Source organism: Scyliorhinus torazame, chromosome 1 (genome assembly GCF_047496885.1).
Source record: "Scyliorhinus torazame isolate Kashiwa2021f chromosome 1, sScyTor2.1, whole genome shotgun sequence".
NCBI classification, from domain to species: Eukaryota; Metazoa; Chordata; class Chondrichthyes; order Carcharhiniformes; family Scyliorhinidae; genus Scyliorhinus; species Scyliorhinus torazame.
In genome coordinates, this window is record NC_092707.1 from 27,269,554 (window position 1) to 27,290,310 (window position 20,757).

The 20,757-nt window shown below is 55.8% G+C and overlaps 1 protein-coding gene across 2 annotated transcripts in view; it reads left to right on the top strand.

Moving 5' to 3' along the window:
- The window catches only part of sgsm1a (small G protein signaling modulator 1a), a 303,238-nt gene that overhangs the window by 169,424 nt on the left and 113,057 nt on the right, over positions 1-20,757 (top strand). For both annotated transcript variants that reach the window (XM_072477396.1, XM_072477309.1), the window contains exons 6-11: positions 845-912; positions 1,995-2,140; positions 13,188-13,319; positions 15,422-15,546; positions 18,418-18,485; positions 20,560-20,723. In XM_072477396.1, coding sequence (XP_072333497.1) covers positions 845-912; positions 1,995-2,140; positions 13,188-13,319; positions 15,422-15,546; positions 18,418-18,485; positions 20,560-20,723 — 703 coding nt within the window. The remainder of the gene's footprint in view (positions 1-844; positions 913-1,994; positions 2,141-13,187; positions 13,320-15,421; positions 15,547-18,417; positions 18,486-20,559; positions 20,724-20,757) is intronic.

A 20,757-nucleotide genomic window follows, 5' to 3' on the forward strand; every position in this document is an offset into this window, starting at 1 on the left:
CAGCACGGTTCAATTCCCGTAACAGCCTCCCCGAACAGGTGCCGGAATGTGGCGACTAGGGGCTTTTCACAGTAACTTCATTGAAGCCTATTTGTGACAATAAGCGATTTTCATTTCATTTCAACATTTTTGGAAACTGTGATTATTTTTCAAGTTTATCTCTTACTTTTTAAGGAAATAAAATCCAGTTGGCTTTCTGCTGGCTCGGAGATAGAGACTGGGGGTGGGGAAGTTTCTCCAGTCCTGCTCGTCACAGGTCTAGAAATTCATCCCCAAAGGCAATGGGCCGCTCGCTGGTCTGTGAAATTGCCCGTCCCACCCGTGATAATTCCCGCGGCCAGAAGGACCAGAACATTTAGGCCGTCTTATATCTCGACAGCAGCAGACTGGCGCACAGGCCTACTCAGAATCCCAGTCAAATCTGGGAGGCTCCTTGCCAAAGTCGCCCTTGGTGGAATGGCGCTCGGGAATTGGCCTCACCGGTTTTCTCCTCAAACGCAGCGGGCAGGACTCGGGCCTAACCTAGCCCCATTGATCCACAAGCCTGCTTCACAGTATTTCTGATGTAACTGCGCCAGGGCCTATGCCAGCAGAGGACAGGGTTGAGCTGCGATGTGCTCCGTAGTCAGCTAACCCACTGGGACAGGTAAGCGCCCATCCCAGCTGGGGCAGGTGAACGATGGCCATATTGGCGCCGTGCAGGAGCCTCTATCCCGATGAAGAAGTCAAAACCTTCAGGAGAGGGGAGAAAAATAACACAAGCAACCCGGAAAGAATAGCTTTGCATAGAAACAGTGGCAATTGAAAAAGACAAATTATTTTGTATGTATTTTTTTCTCCTCAGTAAATACTACGAAAAGGAGGCTCTTCTGATGGACCCCGTAGATGGGCCAATATTGGGTTCTCTGCTAGGTGAGCACTGTGGAATTTTACATTGGCTGCATTAAAACATACGGAGGCTGGACAAAGAGAATCCGTATTATTCCCAATGGGAAGCCCTGATGGCCCAGCAGTGAGTGATTGGGGGATTGCTGCTGCTCTCTAGGTTGTGGCAAAAAAGTGACTAGCTAATGGCCTGCGTGTTTTTTCCCCTGGTACATTAAATCTCCAACATGGCATCTATTAAAAACACACCACACTGGGTTTGTTGGTCAAATGACATTTTGGAAGTTCCATGTCTTTCTGCAGTTCTTATTTTTATCAATCGAAACTGCATTCCTTTTGCTCCTCCTCCTCCAGATACCAGGCCCTAACAGGGCATTGGTGACCATGGACTGCTACTGGATTGGTCCATCATTATTGTCAAAGTGCCGCAGTGGCTTTTCCGTTGCCTTCTGCAGTAGGGCGGACCGGGAAACTCTCCTCTTACTGCCTGCCGGTCAGGCGTATTGGAAGGATTTACAAGCTGTTAATTAGTCTGTTTGCAGGAGTGGGGAGCCAGATGGAACCAGTGCCCCGTAACCTGAGGGGGGAGAGCTCATGAATGGCCACTGGAAGAACAAAGGGACGAAAGAGAAAATGCTGGAAAATCTCAGCAGGTCTGGCAGCATCTGTAGGGAGAGAAAAGAGCTAACGTTTCGAGTCCGATGACTCGTTTCAGATTCCAGCAGCGACGCCCACATCCCGTGAAATAATTTTGGGAAAACTATTGATCTTAAGATTATTTTCCATCCAAAGTGCACATGATGCATTCCATATAACATTTAAATTGACAGGAATATTACTGGAAATCGGAATTAGTTACAAGCTGTTTATCCTCTAGCTCGGGTGGATGTTGCCTGCTGTGGTACCTGTGCATTTGTCCCCATCAACACGTCCATATCCAGGGCTGATCCCGCGCCTTTCCCCAGTGCTGCAGAGTTGTTTTTTCTGGTTGAACATGAATCAGAACAACAGCGGAGGATTAAATACTCATGTGAATGTGTGGATACACACCCCCTTGGGGTACACAAGACTCTGGTAATAACTGCACCACCTCTCTTCTCTTTCGCCAGTCGGGCCCTGTGCCCTGGAGTACACGAAGATGAAGACGGCCGATCACTTCTGGACGGATCCCTCGGCGGACGAGTTGGTTCAGAGGCATCGCATTCACAGCGCGCACTGTCGCCAAGACTCGCCCACCAAACGGCCAGCCCTGTGTGTGAGTTTGCTTTTATTTTCCTCTACCCGTTGACTTCTATGGCGGTCACGTGGACTGAGCTGTCAGGCCCCGAGCCTTTCACATGTTACTGCAAATGTGTGGAGATTTGACATGGACCGAGGAGGTTGGTGTGTGGGAGGGAAGGGTGGGGGGCGAGGTGGGGGCACGTCAGAGATCCTTGGTCAGTTGAGTCCAATTGTTTTCACTTCTTCATCTTGGAGCTAAGGTTTCCAGCTCTCCAGGACTGACCCGAAGCCTCCACGGGAATGAACGGACGTTAATCTCCAGGGCATTGCTACGCGCGACCCAGAGAGGAAATCAAGGGGGTGTTAAATTAATTCGGTGCTGTGTTTGTTGACCACCTCCAGTTTATGTCTTGTCGAATGGTTGCACAAGTGGGAAAGGTTGTTGGATCGAGAGTCAAGAAGCAACCATTCTGGTGAGTGCATTCCCTTTCCAAATGTCAAAGGAAGGTCGGGCACCGTAATGATGGGCTGACCTTACTGACCAATGGTGGGAGAGTGGGCGTGGGGCGGCTTCAGGTCAAGTGATGATAAAATGCTCCGAGAATGCGCCACCAGAGTTCGCAACCCGGCTTGGAGCTGAACGCTTTGCTTCTGCCAGCTTACTTTCTGGCATGATCCTCGTCAAAACCCAGCCTAGCTTTCTGTTTTAGAAGAGGGAATTGAATAGAGGCAGCATCCTGTAAGGGCGCGAGTTTGGGGGCATTGTTAACGGCACCTCTGCCGTTCTCGCCAGCTCGGTACTCCACAAACCCGGTAGCAGTGGCAGCCCTGAGGGTGTTGGGACAGTGGCGGCAGCACAGGGCTTTGGAGGGGGCGACGGTCTGGGCACCGATATGCGATAGCCATTGATTCGCTCCGGGGGCGGTGGGGGAGGGGGAGGGGCTGGACGGGGGGTTTCGGAGGCTGGGTTATGGGACCATGCCCTGCGGAGAGATAACGCGTCCTCGTCGTGTGCCAGGCTCAGCCTGATCCAATTCAAGGTCGTCCACAGGGCTCATATGACTGTGGCCCCGATGAGCAGGTTCTTTGAGGGGGCGGAGGACAGGTGTGGGTGATGTGGGGGAAGTCCTGCAAATCATGTACACATGTTCTGAGGGGCGTTTGGCAGGGATTGGCGGACGTTATGTCAGAGGTCCTGCAAGGGAGGGTGGCTACGAGTCCAGAGGTGGTCTAAAGGCCATCTTTGGAGTGTCGGAAGACCCGGGAGCCCAGGCGGGGGAGAGAGGTCGACGTTTTGGTCTTTGCTTCTCTGGTGGCCCGGAGACGGATTTTACTGGGATGGAGGGACTCGGAGCCCCTGAAGTCGGGACTTTGGGATAGCGACATGACGGGGTTTCTCCGGCTGGAGAAAATTTAATTTGCCTTGAGGGGTTCGTTACAGGGGTTCGCTCGGAGACGGCAGCCGTTCATCGACTTTTTTGAGAAACATTAGACTGTCGGAAGGGGGGGCACAGAAGTGACGAATAAGGGTAGGAAACAGCGCTTCAAGAGTTCGATAGGCTGCAAAGACTTGAAATGCACAGGGGCTGCTTTATGAAGGCAGAATTGCCCTTTAATTTTCAGAATGGTGACCGCATGCCCTGCAGTGCCTCAGAGCAAACTGGCACCTTCAGGACACGCAGGGAGTTTAAAAGAAATTCAAAAGACGTAATAGATGGAGTGTCCTATTTTTGGACACCTTTGTTCACTGCGCTGATTGACTTGTCATGAGCCGAGTTCCTCATGTGAAGACACATCCACCCCCTCAATCAGGGAACGACCTTCATTATTTGTTTCTCTCATTCAAGCAGAGTTGTCGCTTATGGGTTTCAGCCAGTTAATTGAGCTCATCATCAGGTCCTATCCTGATTTCCGGGGCTTGACGCCTGTTGCCTGCCTGTGATCCTGTTCCTCGGCAACTAACATGCTAACAGACCTGAATCCCTGCCTTGTTAACGCTGTAACTGCAGCAGACTAATAACTCGCCACTGCTCCCTGAACAGATGCTTGGTTGGTGTTTCCTGTCCTTGGGCGTCATTCTCCGACCCCCCCAGAGGGTCGGAGAATGCCCGTTGGCCGCCGTGAATCCCGCCCCCGCCGAAGTCTCCGAAGGGAGAAAAGTCGGCGGGGCGTTAATGGCGCTGCTGCCGCGGAGAATGTCACGGGTCTGCGCAAGGCAGCCGATTTTCGGCCTGCCGATATTCTCCCTTCCGGATGGGCCGAAGTCCCGTCGACGTGATGACCGTTCACGTCGACGTGAATCAAACCTCCTTTTCATCGGCGTGACCCGGTGCTCCAGGCTCACGCCGACCAGCGTGGAGGTGAGTGACGGCCTGGGGGGTTGGCTCTGGGCAGGAAATGGCGTGGCCGCAGACTGATTGCGTGAGGAGAGGTGTGTCTCGGCTTGTGTGTGTGCGGGGGGGGGGGGGGGGGGGGGGTGGTTAGAGTAGGCTGGGCTCCGGGGGAGTGCCGGGAGGGGGTCAGTGCCGGGGTGGAGGTTGGGGAGGGGGTCCGTGCCGGGGTGGAGGTTGTGGGGGGGGGGGGGGGGGGTCCGTGCTGGGGTGGAGGTTGGGGGGGGTCCGTGCTGGGGTGGAGGTTGGGGAGGGGGTCCGTGCCGGGGTGGAGGTTGGGGAGGGGGTCCGTGCCGGGGTGGAGGTTGGGGGTTGGGGGGGGTCCGTGCTGGGGTGGAGGTTGGGGGTTGGGGGGGGGTCCGTGCTGGGGTGGAGGTTGGGGGGGGGTCCGTGCCGGGGTGGAGGTTGGGGGTTGGGGGGGTCCGTGCTGGGGTGGAGGTTGGGGGTTGGGGGGGTCCGTGCTGGGGTGGAGGTTGGGGGTTGGGGGGGGTCCGTGCTGGGGTGGAGGTTGGGGGGGGGGTCCGTGCCGGGGTGGAGGTTGGGGGTTGGGGGGGGTCCGTGCTGGGGTGGAGGTTGGGGGTTAGGGGTGGTCCGTGCTGGGGTGGAGGTTTGGGGGGGGGGGGGTCCGTGCCGGGGTGGAGGTTGGGGGTTGGGTGGGGTCCGTGCTGGGGTGGAGGTTTGGGGGGGGGGGGTCCGTGCCGGGGTGGAGGTTGGGGGTTGGGGGGGGTCCGTGCTGGGGTGGAGGTTGGGGGTTGGGGGGGTCCGTGCTGGGGTGGAGGTTGGGGGGGGTCCGTGCCGGGGTGGAGGTTGGGGGGGGGGTCCGTGCCGAGGAGGGTGATGGGAGGGCAAGTGAGTTGGTCCACCTGGCCAGGTGCCAGCCTCCAATAGTTGGACCCATGCGGTCCATGCCACCTGGCTGGGGGGAGGAGGGGATATGGGCAATGATGACATGTCGTCGTTCCCCTCCCCCCCACCAGGCCGTCATGTTTTCAGATCATCCAGCGATGTTGGCCGCCGTGGTGGCAGCTGCTCATGTCTATGTTGCCCTGGATGAGGAGGAGGAGGAGGAGCGTGCCAGAGAGGCGGCGCAGGCTGCCGCAGAGGGGCAGGCGGCAGCCGCCCAGGCTGGAGGGACACCTGACCGACAGGATGAGGAGGGGGTGGAGGACGTCGCGGCCCCACGGCAACGGAGGCACCCGAGGGCGCCCCGTGTGTACCGGCCCCGGCAGTCATACCAGGACCTCACGGACCGGGAATGCAGGAGGAGACTCCGGATGAGCCGGGAAACCGTGGCACACATCTGCCACCTGCTGGCACACCTGTCACCGCGTGGCGCTGGCGGGGGACACCCTCTCCCCGTGTCCGTCAAGGTTACGGTGGCCCTGAACTTTTATGCAACGGGGTCATTCCAGGCACCGAGTGGGGACCTGTCCGGCATATCGCAGACATCGGTGCATCCGGGCAGTGACAGATGCCCTTTATGCCATGGCGCACCGCTACATCCGCTTCCCCGTGGACCGGGCCAGCCAAGATGCCCGGGCCGTGGGCTTCTCTGCCGTGGCCGGGTTCCCCATGGTCCAGGGCGCGATCGATGGGATGCACGTCGCCGTGCGGCCACCTGCAGATAACAGGGCCGTGTTCACTAATAGGAAGGGGACCTATTCGATGAACGTACAGGTGGTCTGCGACCACCGCATGATGATCCTGCACGTCTGCGCCCGTCACCCAGGCAGTGTACACGACTCATTCGTGTTGTCGCGGTCGTCCATCCCCGGCATGTACGAGGGACGCCATCCCCGGCTGAGGGGCTGGTTGCTGGGCGACAGGGGCTACCCATTGCGATCGTGGCTGATGACGCCTATACGGAGGCCACGCAATGAGGCGGAGAACCGCTACAATGATGCCCATGTCGCGACAAGGGGAGTGATCGAGAGGTGCTTTGGCGTGCTGAAGATGCGTTTCAGGTGCCTGGACCTCTCTGGGGGCGCCCTCCAGTATCGGTCAGATAGGGTCGGCCGCATCATTGTGGTGTGCTGCGTCCTGCACAACATAGCCCAGCAGAGGGGCGATGTGCCGCAGGCAGAGGAGGGCGGAGTGGAGGAGCAGCAGGAAGAGACACAGTCCTCCCCAGATGAGGGGGATGGGGGCAATGGTCAGGGCAGACGGGGTAGACACAGGCGGGTGGCTGTCCACCGTTACCGGCTGGCCCAGCGGGCATGGGACAGACTGATAGACGCCCGCTTCACTGACTAGATGGGCGTGGGAATCGGGTAGTATGGCCACAGACCGCACACCATGGCAACAGCCGACCACCCACACCCCCCGCCCATCCACCCACCCAGCACCCTCACCCCCCTCCCCAACCCCACCCACCCCACCCGCATGCACACACACACCCCCCCCCATTGCCGATCCACCGGCGGCACAACGGGCCGGGCTCACACAGTTGCGGGTGGACGCGTGTCTATCGCAGGCCATGGAGGATGATGACAACCCGCCCTGCGATGAGCTCCTGGCTCTACATCGTTGGACTATGTCTGACCCATGGCCACAGTACCACCATCCACCCGGACCATCCCTGCATGCGGCTGTGACACTGCAGCGCACGGTCCCGTCCTCTGCCCGGGGGATGTTGATGGCGGCCCAGGGGGAAGTGGGCAGACTCACCTGGGGCTGAGGTAAGACCACCCCTCACACACACACTTGCGCTCAACGTACATGACACGCCCGCACACTTTGGACAGAGCACAAAGGCAGCTTCGGTAGGTGTAACATTGACTTTAATAACCAAAGGAGTTCATGCACGTGCCCTAGCCCCTAAAACTCATCTGTGCCCTGCACCCGTGCCAACTTACTCAGTGTCTAATTGTTTGGCCTTACGGGCCCTTTGACTACGTCTATGTGGTTCCCCAGACGGTACAGCAGAACTGGAGGTGGACTCCTGTGATTCCTGCCCTCTGACACTGGATCCCTTTGGCGGCCGTCTCCTGGGGCGTCCTGGCCTAGATGGGCCAGGCTGCGGCCCGGGCGACTGGGATGGCGAACTGCCAGCCTGTCCTGCCCGTTGCCCACCCGATGCACCTGGGACGGAAGGGGGGGAGTCCGAGGTGTCGCGGTGTACCGGGACCTCCCCTACAGAGGGAGCCGGGACGGACCACACCACCTCCTCCTCCCTCGGGGTGCCCGATGGCCCCCAGGCCTCTACATGGGTGGGGGATGCGAACGGACTGGCCATCCGACGCCCCCCCGACATCTGGCGCTGCCAGTCCTGGAGGCCCGTGCTGGTATCGACAGGGGTCTGCAGGTTTGCAGCCATGGAGCCCAGGGGGTTGGCAAACCCTGTCTGTGACAGTGCGACGCCGGCTCGCACATGGCCACTGGCGCCGATGCCCTCAGCGATGGCCTGCTGAGACTGGGCCATGGCCTGCAGAGACTGGGCCATGGCCTGCTGAGACTGGGCCATGGCCTGCTGAGACTGGGCTATGGCCTGCAGAGACTGGGCTATGGCGTTGAGCGCCTCTGCCATCTGGCGCTGGCTCCTGGCCTCCTGTGAGAGGGCAGCCATTTCCTGGGCCACAGACGCCGCCTGCACGGAAGGCCCCAGGCCTCGCAAACCGTTCCCCATGTCTGACACCGTCGCAACCATTGCCTGCACCGCGGACGCCACCCGTGCGGTGTCAGCCTGGGTGGCACGCATGACCGGCACCACTCCCAGCTCCTGGACGGGGGTGGACTCCTCCACCTGCGACCGCCGCAAGCCGCCCGTCACCCTCTTCGCTCGTCTCCGGGTCGGTGGTTGCATCGGATCTATGTGTGGGTGTGGTAACTGCAGGAACCCGGGATCCATCTGGGCGGCAGATGTTCGCTTGGCCTGGGCTGCCCTCCGACCGCCCGGTCACTCTGCTGCTCCTACCTCCACCTGCTGTACCGGGACGGCTGTGTTTTGCGCACCAGTGAGTGTACCAGACGCCTCATCACTAAAGTGCCCAACCGTGGTGAGTGTTTCTGCGATGGTGGAGGGTGTTGGTGACAGCAGTGGCGTTGTGTCGTGCTCTTCGTCCCACTCTGAGTCCATGGCACTTTGGGGTGGGGGTTCGTCTCCACCCATCCACTCTGAGTCACTGTCCGGTATTTCGTCTTCCTGGGTAGTGCTGTCCCGGGTAGTGCTGTCCCGGGTAGGGGTGTCCTGGGTAGTGGTGTCCTGGGTAGTGGTGTCCTGGGTAGTGGTGTCCTGGCTCTAATGTGACGGGGGCCTGTGGCTGCCCCCCTCATCGCTGGGTGGTCGCTCCCGCACGTGACGGGGGTGTCGACTCCCTGTTGCTCCAGGTCTCTCTGTCTCCCGTGGTGTGCGAGGGGCATCCTGCGGGCGTCGCATGCTGGAGGGTCCGGGTCTCTCCGTCTCCCGTGGTCTCCGAGGGGCATCCTGCGGGCGTCGCATGCTGGAGGGTCCGGGTCTCTCCGTCTCTCGTGGTCTCCGAGGGGCATCCTGCGGGCGTCGCATGCTGGAGGGTCCGGGTCTCTCCGTCTCCCGTGGTCTCCGAGGGGCATCCTGCGGGCGTCGCATGCTGGAGGGTGCGGGTCTCTCCGTCTCCTGTGGTCTCCGAGGGGCATCCTGCGGGCGGTCTGCATCTGCGGGGATGGGTGCCTGGACGTTTGGTCCTGCGATACACAATGAAGCATGCATGGTTAGACATCAGGCAGTGATCAGGTGATACGGGGGAGGGGGATATAGGGGAGGGGGGATATGGGGACGGGCTGTCGGTGGCTCACTTGCTGGTGGGCCCCCGACCTCTGCATCAGCAACCTCCCGGTCCTCAGGTCCGCCAGCCAGTTCCAGGGCCCTTTCCTCGTGTACAGTCAGTGGCCTCTCATCAGTGGGCCCTCCTCCAGTCCTCACATGCTCCCTATTGTTGTGTGCGCGCTTCTCCTGGGGGGGGGGGGGGGGGGGGGGGGTGGCAGGGGTAAAAGGCAACAGTGTTAGGCAGGTATGTGAACGCACGCCATCGGTTGCGCGTGCATTGCAGAGGTTAAGGTTAGGGCTGGATTCACATGGGGGAGGGGGGGATATGGGGGAGGGGGGATATGGGGGAGGGGGGGATATGGGGGAGGGGGGATATGGGGGAGGGGGGATATGGGGAGGGGGGATATGGGGGAGGGGGGATATGGGGAGGGGGATATGGGGGATATGGGGAGGGGGGATATGGGGGAGGGGGGATATGGGGGAGGCTCACTCTGCCTGCTCTGACGAGGTCGTTCACCTTCTTGTGGCACTGGGTGCCTGTCCGTGGTGTCAGGGCCACAGCGGTGACGGCCTCTGCCACTTCCCTCCACAGACGCCGGCTGTGGCGTGGGGCAACTCTGCGGCCGTGCCCGGGATACAGGGCATCCCTCCTCTGCTCCACCGCGTCCAGGAGCGCCTCCACATCGCGTGACTCGAACCTCGGGGCTGAGCGACGGCCAGCCATCCAGTCGGGTGTTGCGGTCGGGTGTTCCGGTCGGGTGGGGGGGGGAGCAGCGCGGCCTTATGAGCCGTCACGCCGTGCAGCGCGTATGACGCTGCACGGCGTGAACCACTGCGCAAGCGCGGATCCCGTTACGTCGCTGCTAGCCCATTTCGGGCCGGAGACTATCGACCCATTTTTCTGACGTGACGCAAGTGGGATTTGCGCCGTTTTTTGCGCCGATCGGCGGACTTTCCGCCGATAACGGAGAATTTCGCCCCTTATTACTATTGGGGATGAGCTGATTTGCAGACTGTAAATTGAAATTGTACAGGAATTGCAGGACATTGTGATTAATTTGTTTCTAAAGATCCTTTCTCTCCTCTTCTGTACCGCCATCCACCCACCTCGACTTCGGGGTGTAGTGACGTGTCAGGGTGGAGGGGTGGGTACAGAACCAGGGCGCGATTCTCCGACCCCCCACCGGGTCGGAGAATCGCCGGGGGCCGGCGTGAATTCCCTGAATGTCCTGAATTCTCCGCCACCGGAGATTCAGCAGGGGCGGGAATCGTGCCACGCCGGTCGGCGGAAATCCCCCGGCGATTCTCCGGTCCGCGATGGGCCGAAGTCCCGCCGCTGTCAACCCACGCCAGCCGGCGTGGATTAAACCACCTTTCGAACGGCGGGGGAGGGGGGATATGGGGACGGGCGGCGCGGGCGGGCTCCGGGGTCCTGGGGGGGGCGATCTGGCCCCAGGGGGTGGCCTGTGGTGGCCTGGCCCGCAATCGGGGCCCACCGATCCGCGGGCGGGCCTGTGCCGTGGGGGCACTCTTTTCCTTCTGCCTTCACCATGGTCTCCACTATAGCGGAGGCGGAAGAGACCCCCTCCAATGTGAATGCGCGGGGATGCCGTGAGCGGCCGCTGACGCTCCCGCGCATGCGCCGCACGGCAAAGTCATTTCCGCGCCAGCTGGCGGGGCACCAAAGGCCTTTCCCACCAGCTGGCGAGGCGGAAATCAGTCCGGCTCGGGCCTAGCCCCTCAAGGTGAGGGCTCGGCCCCCTAAGATGCGGAGACTTCCGCACCTTTGGGGCGGCGCGATGCTGGACTGATTCGCGCCGTTTTTGGCGCCCGTCGGCGGACATCGCGCCGATTGCGGAGAATCCCGCCCCAGACGTTTCCCAGTAACTGGAAGCTTTATTACCCCCAGGAGTTGAAAACAGCAAGAGTTTTTCTAAAAATAAATTTAGAGTATCCAATTATTTTCTTTTCCAATTAAGGGGCAATTTAGCGTGGTCAATCCACCTACCCTGCACATCTTTGGGTTGTGGGAGTGACACGGGGAGACTGTGCAAACTCCACGCGGACAGTGACCCAGGGCCGGGATTCGAACCCGGGTCCTTAGCGTGTAGTCCCAGTGCTAACCACTGCGCCACATGCCAAAAGCATCGAGAGTTAATGGGTGTGATTCACCGCCGGCAGCACGCTCACGCCCGTGGATTCCCCGATGGCGTGGGCGTGGCCACAATGGGAAACCCCATTGGCCAGCTGCTGGGACGGACGATCCCGCTGCCGGCGGGGATGCACCGCACCCGAAAAGGGACCTGGCGGGATGGAGGATCCTGCCCAATCCCAATGTGGGGTTTTTTAAGATTATGAAGGGCTATGATGAGGTGATGGGGAAAGATCTAGGCCGGGATTCTCCAATAATGGGGCTATATCCCCAGGCCCGCCAGAAAACGGGCGCGAATCATTCCAGACTTTTTTCAAAAAGTTCGGAGTGATTCTCCGATTTTAAGAGGGATAGCAGGGCCCCGGCGTGCGCCGCACAGTTCCTGCTGCCAATACGGAGCCCTGCACTACCGTCTGCGGGTCTGCGCATACGCACGGCGGCCTCTTTCGCACCGGGCCCAGGCAACATGGCGGAGCCATACAGCGGGCCGGCGTAGAAGAAGATAGCACCCCCCCCAACCCGGATCACACGTGCCCGCCGTTCGGTTGCCCCTGATCGTGTGCCTGGCCGTCGCGGAGGCCCCCCCCCCCAGAGTCTAATCCCCCCACCCCCCCACCAGGACGGCGGCCGCGAGTCCCGTTCCCGCCGGGTGGAACCATGTTGGAACCACGCCGGCGGAACTCGGCTGGTCGACTGCGGAGAATCGCCGTGGGGGTCTCTTTCAACGGCCCCCGATCGGTGCCGCGTCGACCGCGTGGCTGCCGCCGATTCTCCGGTCCGCGTCTTGGTGTCGGACCCGATCGCGGACCTGAGGCCCCAATTCTGCGCCCTGTGCCGAGCGCGATTTTGGCGCGGGGGCTCGGAGAATCCCGGCCCTTGTGTGGTGCAGTGGGCAGCGTCTCTGTCCATTGCCAGAGGCTGTGGGATCACACCCCAGGCCTTGATGGCCATTGGAAGGTGTGACCGTAAAGCACCCTAAACAGGTTGATTATCAACCTGCAATACCTCCTCAACACAGGCCAATAGCAGGCGGGAAGCTTGGAAGAGATTCCTTTGAAGAAAAGGAAGTTGGAGCCTCTGGCGTTACTATCCATATCTCCAGAATACAACAGGAATGGAAAAGTGCATGCCGCCATAGCAACTTGGTACCCTTGAGTGAACTATAACTCAGCACCACGTGAGGTGAATCGTGATTGGTTGCGCTGGAGATTAGGGAACAGGAATGTAGGATGGCCACAATAGAATGAAAGATCCTGTGAGGAAATACAGTCCCGCCGGGCACAATGGGTGAATCGTGCACGAGCCCCAAATCGAGCTTCAGCTCCGCCAGCAGCAAATCCCACAAAGTGCGGCCTCGATGGTGAGAAACTCCAGGAGGCTCCAAAAAAAGCGACAAAGTGCCGTTGGATAACGGGATGTTTCTCGGTGCTGCAGCCACTGGGAAACACCCCGTTAAACACGCCCGACAGTCCGCTGAATGGCACCGTTAATGCCCTCTTCACATGGTGGGTCTTAGACATTGGAATTCTCTGCTGACGTGGAGCCCATAGGCTATCATTGAAGAGAATGGAATAGAAGCTCGAGAAAGGGGAATTGAGCAGGATGTTTGTTTTTGGGGGGGGGGAGGGCGGGGGGGGGGGGGCAGGTGGATCAGCTGAGGTGGGCTCAATGGCCTTCCCCCTCAGCACTGATTATGGCCGTCTCTATCTGTGCGGTCGTGCTGGTACCAGTCGCTCCGTCTGTGACCGTCACTTATTTTCGCCATCTGGCGTCATTCTCTGCGGCTCTTTGTTTCCAGATTCAGAAGCGACATTCGAGTGGCAGTATGGATGACCGGCTCACGCTCTCTGCCCGCGATTACGTCGAGTCCTTGCACCAGAATTCCCGAGCGACATTGCTGTACGGCAAAAACAACGTGATGGTTCAGCCAGTGAGTAACTGCCCCAACGGTGTTTGCATGTTTCACTGTATGGACTGTGAAGGTTGGACGTGCCTGTCTCGGAGAAGGGGTTCCAAGTTTTTACTCCCGGGGACTTGAGCACCTACTCCAGTGCAGTACTGAGGGAGTGCTGCACTGCCGGAGTTGCTGCCTCGCAGATGAGATGCTAAGATGCAGCATCTGCCGCCCAGTCGAGTAGGTTGTGTTGTTTGGAAGAAAGCAGGGGAGCTCTTGCTGGGTGTTAATAATAATAATCTTTTATTGTCATAAGTATGAAGTTACTGTGAAAGGCCCCTATGAACATCATACGTTGATTATCAACCTGAAATATCTTCTCAACACATGCCAATAGCAGGCGGAGAGCTTGGAGGAGATTACTTTGATGAAAAGGAAATTGGAGCCATCCTTTTGATTGACTGTCTGGCCATTATCACACTGCAGCTTGAGGGAGCTTCCTGTCTGCAAATTGGCTGCCACTTTCCCATGTTACACGAGTAAGCACATTTCAAAAGTACACCGCCGGTTGTAAAGTGCTTTGCAAAGCCATGTGATCACGAAATATCCTCCCAAGACTTCCTATTACTAAGGTAGCGACTAATTGTGGTATCAGACATTGTCCATACTCTGAGTCAGAGCTCAATCCATTTGAAATCTAATAATGAACTGGGAGGGGGCGGGGGGAACACATGAGGTGATAGGGTCGTAAAATCCTGGGGCAGTTGTCGCTTTTAAAACTCTAAATCTGATGGCGATCAGTGACCTTTTCCTTCCATGTCACCCAGTGCTTATTGTGTCGGAATAATCATGGGATGGCAGAACCACACTCCCATGTTTGGTTTATCCTGCATAAGCAGCCACCCTGATCCCCCTTTCCTTCGGCCGCCTAGCTACCCCATTATTAAATCTTAATACGGTCTCAATCATGAACTCCCAGCCTTCATGCAAAATAGGTTTCTTGTGCTCCCCATTCTCAATCTCATCTGTTTAATCTTTTAAACGCGCCACCGTGCTCCCGAACACTCAATTACTCAAAGAACAAGGAAAAGTACAGCACAGGAACAGACCCTTTGGCCCTCCAAGCCTGTGCCGATCATGATGCCCCAACTAAAAAATGAAACCATCTGCCCTTACTTGATCCCTCTATTTCCTCCCTATTGATGTATCCAACCAGATGCCTCTTAAATGTTGTTAATGTGCCTGCTTCCACCGCATCCTCTGGCAGCGCATTCCAGGCACCCACCACTCTCTGTGAAAAACTTATCCCACACATCTCCCTTAAACTTTCCCCCTCTCACCTTGAACCTGTGCCCCCTTGTAATTGACACTTCCACCCTTGAAAAAAGCCTCTGACTATCCACCCTCTCATAATTTTGTAGACCTCTATCAGGTCTCCCCTCAGCCTCTGTCTTTCCAGTGAAAACAAACCTAGTTTAGTCAACCACTCCTCATAGCCAACACCCTCGACACCAGGCAACATCCTGGTGAACCTTCTTTGCACCCTCTCCAAATCTTCCACGTCCTTCTGATAATGTGGCGTCCAGAACTGCACTCAATACTCCGAATGCGGCCTAATCAAGGTTTTATATAGCTGCAACATGAGTTCCCAACTCTTGTACTCAATGCCCCGGCTGATGAAGGCAGGCATGCCATCTGCCTTCTTGAATCACCTTGGCCACCTGTGTTGCCACTTTTAGGGAACTGTGTCCAGATCCCTCTGTATGTTAATGTTCCTAAGGGTTCTGCCATTTGCAGGAAACAGTCTTTGTTTCTTCTTCCTTCTTCTTCGTACATAGGGTGTGGGCGTCACTGACAAGGTCAGCATTTGTTGCCCATCCCTAATTGTCCTTGAGACAGCAGCGGTGCGCCGCCTTGTTAAACTGCTGCAGCCAACATGGTGTAGGTACACCCATTGTGCTGTTATAGGGTGGGATATTCCAGGATTTTGTCGATGACCGTGGAGGAATGGCAATATGGTTCCAAGTCATATGGCCTGGAGGGGCATTTACAGGTGGTGGTCGTGCAACGCTCATCTTAGTCCCCCTTCAATCCAGCACAGTAATTCACTGCACTGTTAAATTCTGTCTTGTCCTCAGAGAGATGACATGGAACACATCCCAGGGTACCTTTCGCTCCACCAGACAGGAGACACCATGACATTGAAATGGACCCCCAACCAGCTGATGAATGGCTCTGTGGGAGACTTGGATTATGAGAAAAGGTAGCTCATTCCCATTGGTGCTGGAACATTTGCGGATGGCCTTTATTACTTTTGGGAAGGCATGAATCTTAAAGATGTGAATTCATCCAAGTTAAGCATTCCTCACCAAACCAGAACTTTAATGAGAATTGCTGAGAGGTCGGGACATAGCTGCTGTGTGCTTTCATTCAGGCCTAGCTAAAGCTTTTTTCATTAAGTGCTTCTTTGGAACGTCAGAGAGAGTGGGAAATCATAGAATTCCTACAGTGCAGAAGGAGGTCATTCAGCCCATCGAGTCTACACCGACCCTCTGAAAGACCACCCTACTTAGACCCATGCCCCTACCCTATCCCTGTAGCCCAGTAACCCCATCTAACCTTTAGACACTACGTGGCCATTTAGCACAGCCAATGCACCTAACCGTCACATCTTTGGACTGTGGGAGCAAACCGGAGCAACCAGAGGAAACCCACGCAGACATGGGAAGAAAGTGCAAACTCCACCCGGAATTGAACCTGGGTCCCTAATGCTGTGAGGCAGCAGTGCTAGCCATTGTGCCACCATGCCGCACCCTGGGGAAATGCACTACCCTGTGTGATAATTGAGCTCCTCAATTCAGCAATGTCCCAATTCACACTGAACTAATTGGTTCTGTAGTTGGGGGAGCCATGCTCTGCCCATCAGCTTGTGTTGGCACTGGGTATGAGGGCATGTCAGCTAAAGGCAGGACTGGCCTAGGGTGCGATGCGGACTAGGGTCAAATAGTCTGCCTCTCTATGTGCAGTGCTCTCGGGGAGGGGGAATGGCCATATATATATTGTACAGAGTGCAGCAGGCACCTGGAGGGAATGCGCCTCAGCAACACGCAGGAGGGGAGGCAAAAACAAACGGGGAAATGGCATTCATTGGCACAGGGCACAGCAGTGAAATTAGCTTTAACTTTGACAAAGCATATTTTCTTTTGAAAGGTTGTTTTTTGTGTGCAGGAAGGCATGGCAACATCTGTGAAGCGTTGTAACATGATTTTCTCTTTTGTTTCTTGTTGTGAACTTATCGCCTCTTTCGTCCTTCATTTCAATTCCCGCCAATCACCTTGGGCTCGTGCTCGTGCCAATGGCTGCCCACTGTTTGTGTCGCTCTGTTTGTTGGCTCTTTCTCTGCTTGTCTGCACTGCTTGCTCGCCAAATTTATCGCCCCGCACTGCTTGGGTACTTGGTTTCTCTCTGCTGAGTTTGCTATGTGACTCTCAGCGCCCATTCCCAGAAATCCGTCCGGCCACGAGGGAAGCGAAGTCGAATTGTCCGGTAAGTTACGACTCCCTGGGACAGTGTTCCGTGAACAAAGCCATTCTTGTCCATGAGCCACCAACCGATGCTTTCACTAATTCAGTGCACCCTAATTCAGTGCACACCACTACCACCCAATAAAATGTTCCCTTAGTAGTGTGATACTGACCCATACAGACGTGCAGAATCCATGGTCCGTCAGCTTCATAAAGAGGCTACAGCACACCTCCTGCCACTGTGTAGGGGTGAAGGGCCTACTGTTAGCTAGAGGTGGGTGAAGGTGGTCTACCATTGACTACTGTACTTTCTGGCTATCTGAAGGAGACAGCCAATTAACGATCCAACTGATCCCAAAGCTACTAACTTGGTGGAAGAAACAAGGGGGGGAGAGTGGGGGTTGGGGGGGGGGGGGGGGGAACACACACAGGCGCATGGCAGACTGCGGTCAGTCTCCTTGTCCAGTGATAAGATGTCCAGGATTGAAATCCACACTGTTAGTTCTGTTGCCTATCCTTCATTCTCCATTGGATTTATAAGTTCCTGGTTGTTAACGTGCTGGGGGCGGGGGAGGGCTCAGTTGGCTAGACTGCTAGTGTTGGATTGGATTGGAACTGTTTATTGTCACGTGTACCGGGGCACAGTGAAAAGTAATGTTCTGCGTGCAGCTCAAACAGATCATTCTATACATGAATGTAAATACATAGACACGGGCATCGGGTGAAGCATACAGGTGTGTGTGGGTCATATCAATGCCGACAGCACCGGTTTCAGTCTCCATATTGGCTGGATTGATTTGGGGCCCCCCTCCTCACCCTGCCCACAGTAAAAGATGGTAGCCCTTTGCCACGATCAGGTCGCCGTCACCAAGGACTTGCCTTCAGCTGGAGAACTGAGGAAGCAGTTTACATGCCTGAAGTTAAGAGAGTATTCGTAAGGGCAGCACGGTGGCGCAGTGGGTTAGCCCTGCTGCCTCACGGCGCCGAGGTCCCAAGTTCGATCCCGGCTCTGGGTCACTGTTCGTGTGGAGTTTGCACATTCTCCCCGTGTTTGCGTGGGTTTCACCCCCACAACCCAAAGATGTGCAGGGTAGGTGGATTGACTATGCTAAATTGCCCCTTAATTGGAAAAAATGAATTGGGCACTCTAAATTTAAAAAAGAGAGTATTAGTAATACCAATGGGCGACGATCCCCATGGAAATTGTCAATATGAGTCATGCCTAGATAAATTACTCACCGTAGCTACTTTGCACATGGAAGTTCTGTGGGATGATCTCAAAGTCCTTCTGTGCGCCAGGCAGTTGCGAACGTCTAGTTAATGAGACATGTGATCTCGTTACTGTCTTCTCTGGCTGTCTAGGTTGTGTTGTGCAGCTGCCTCAGACATTGATGGGGAGAGCAGGGCACAAATGTTAGGCCACTGGAGGGGTTTGGTGAATAGGAGCTCTGCGCTTCATTCCAGCACACCGTAACCGACCGACTGCACAACTGCGCATTGACAATTGGTGTCTGCGACACGAGAGATGTTATCTGTCTCCGCTGTAGGAAGTGGCAATGCACTGTCAAATGTCAGCGTGTAATTGGACACAATTTGATCTTGTTTTCCAGTATATATTGGGACTATGCCATGACCATCCGTTTGGAAGAAATCGTTTACCTGCACTGCCACCAACAGAGTAAGAAGGAAAGAATCCCTGTCTGAATTTTGTTTGTTGAGGTTGTGTTTCTGTTGGATGACAAGTTCCTGAACAATTTGAGGGATGACTGGTGCCCTTATGTGCTCCTCTCCCGCGCCCCCCCCCCCACCCCTCCCCTTAACATCCATTATTGGGTGACAGGGCTGGCATTCAACACCTGTCTCTAGTTGCCCAGCGATTGGCTAGTCCGTTCCGCAGCACCGTGAAGAATCAACTCCCATTGGTGCGGACTGGCAAATTTTCATTCCTGGAGGTCGGTTAACACAACAGTCTGACACCTTGAACAGTTTGCTGCCAAGGGCTTTTTTTTTTTTTAGATTTAACTTCATTTGTTTTTGGATTGTTGAAGACTGAATTCAAATTCTTAAATTGCCGTTAGTGGGATTGGAACTCGCCTTCGCTGGATTCCTAGCCCAGTAACCTAACTGCTGTGCTCGGAGTGACGATATAATCGCACTTATACAGGGTGGCTGCCCAACCTCCTGTGCATTGAGGTAGAACTACAGAATCGTGCTGCACAGAAGGAGGCCATTCAGCCCATCATGGCTGTGTCAGTCCTCGGCAGACTCCTTTTTTCTCCATTATTTATTCATCCAGTTCCCTTTTTGAGTGTTAACATGGAGTCTGCTTTCTCCAGCCTTTCATCACAGCTCACAAGGTGGTGCAATTTGTTCGGTTGGAACCTACTCCCCAGCAGAGTGGCGTGGCATCGGTTACAGCTCTCCCACCCTGCCACATGTTAATCTCTGCCATGCCACAACAGGAACACTGCCAACCTGTTCGTGGAAGAGGCAGCCAACCCAGAGATATGCGAACAATGTCCCTGCCCATTGTCTTAACAAGGGGTGGGTTTGGCCTGAAGACAATGCTCCGACTAAAGAGAGATCAAGTGGAGCTTATTTGGAAAGAATGGAGTCTTGGTCTTAAAAAGAAAATAACCAGAAGAAATAATACTTTGCAATATGTGAGGTAATGCATTTTGGAAGGTCTACAAATGTGAGGTAATGCATTTTGGAAGGTCTACAAATGTGAGGTAATGCATTTTGGAAGGTCTAATGCAGGTAGGGAATATACAGTGAATGGTAGAACCCTCAAGAGTATTGAAAGTCAAAGAGATCTAGGAGTACAGGTCCACAGGTCATTGAAAGGGGCAACACAGGTGGAGAAGGTAGTCAAGAAGGCATACGGCATGCTTGCCTTCATTGGCCGGGGCATTGAGTATAAGAATTGGCAAGTCATGTTACAGCTGTATAGAACCTTAGTTAGGCCACACTTGGAGTATAGTGTTCAATTCTGGTCGCCACACTACCAGAAGGATGTGGAGGCTTTAGAGAGGGTGCAGAAGAGATTTACCAGAATGTTGCCTGGTATGGAGGGCATTAGCTATGAGGAGCGATTGAATAAACTCGGTTTGTTCTCACTGGAACGAAGGAGGTTGAGTGGAGACCTGATAGAGGTATACAAAATTATGAGGGGCATAGACAGAGTGGATAGTCAGAGGCTTTTCCCCAGGGTAGAGGGGTCAATTACTAGGGGGCATAGGTTTAAGGTGAGAGGGGCAAGGTTTAGAGTAGATGTACGAGGCAAGTTTTTTACGCAGAGGGTAGTGGGTGCCTGGAACTCGCTACCGGAGGAGGTAGTGGAAGCAGGGACGATAGGGACATTTAAGGGGCATCTTGACAAATATATGAATAGGATGGGAATAGAAGGATACGGACCCAGGAAGTGTGGAAGATTGTAGTTTAGTCGGGCAGCATGGTCGGCACGGGCTTGGAGGGCCGAAGGGCCTGTTCCTGTGCTGTACATTTCTTTGTTCTTTGTAATAGTTGCAATTTGTTTTTTTAGTCTATTTATGGTTTCCTGTCGAGTTTCTTTGGCGGTTGGAACTAAAATTGCACATTTTTCTGACACTGGGCCACACAATCCTGGACCACCTCGGGTATAATCCCTGGCCATTTCCTGTCACGTTCGCTCTTCTGTATCACAGCTGCTGTCTGACTCCCCGGCCATTGTGGCGTTAATGGACGTGCTTTCATTTCCTGTGTGCCCACAGTTGACAGCGGCGGGACGGTGGTGCTGGTGAGTCAGGATGGGATCCAGAGGCCCCCGCTCCGCTTTCCAAAGGGGGGACATCTGCTGGCTTTCCTGTCATGTCTGGAGAACGGTCTTCTGCCTCGTGGACAGCTGGATCCTCCTTTGTGGTCCCAGCGAGGGAAGGTACAGAAACACGCCTCACGAATAAAGTCACGAC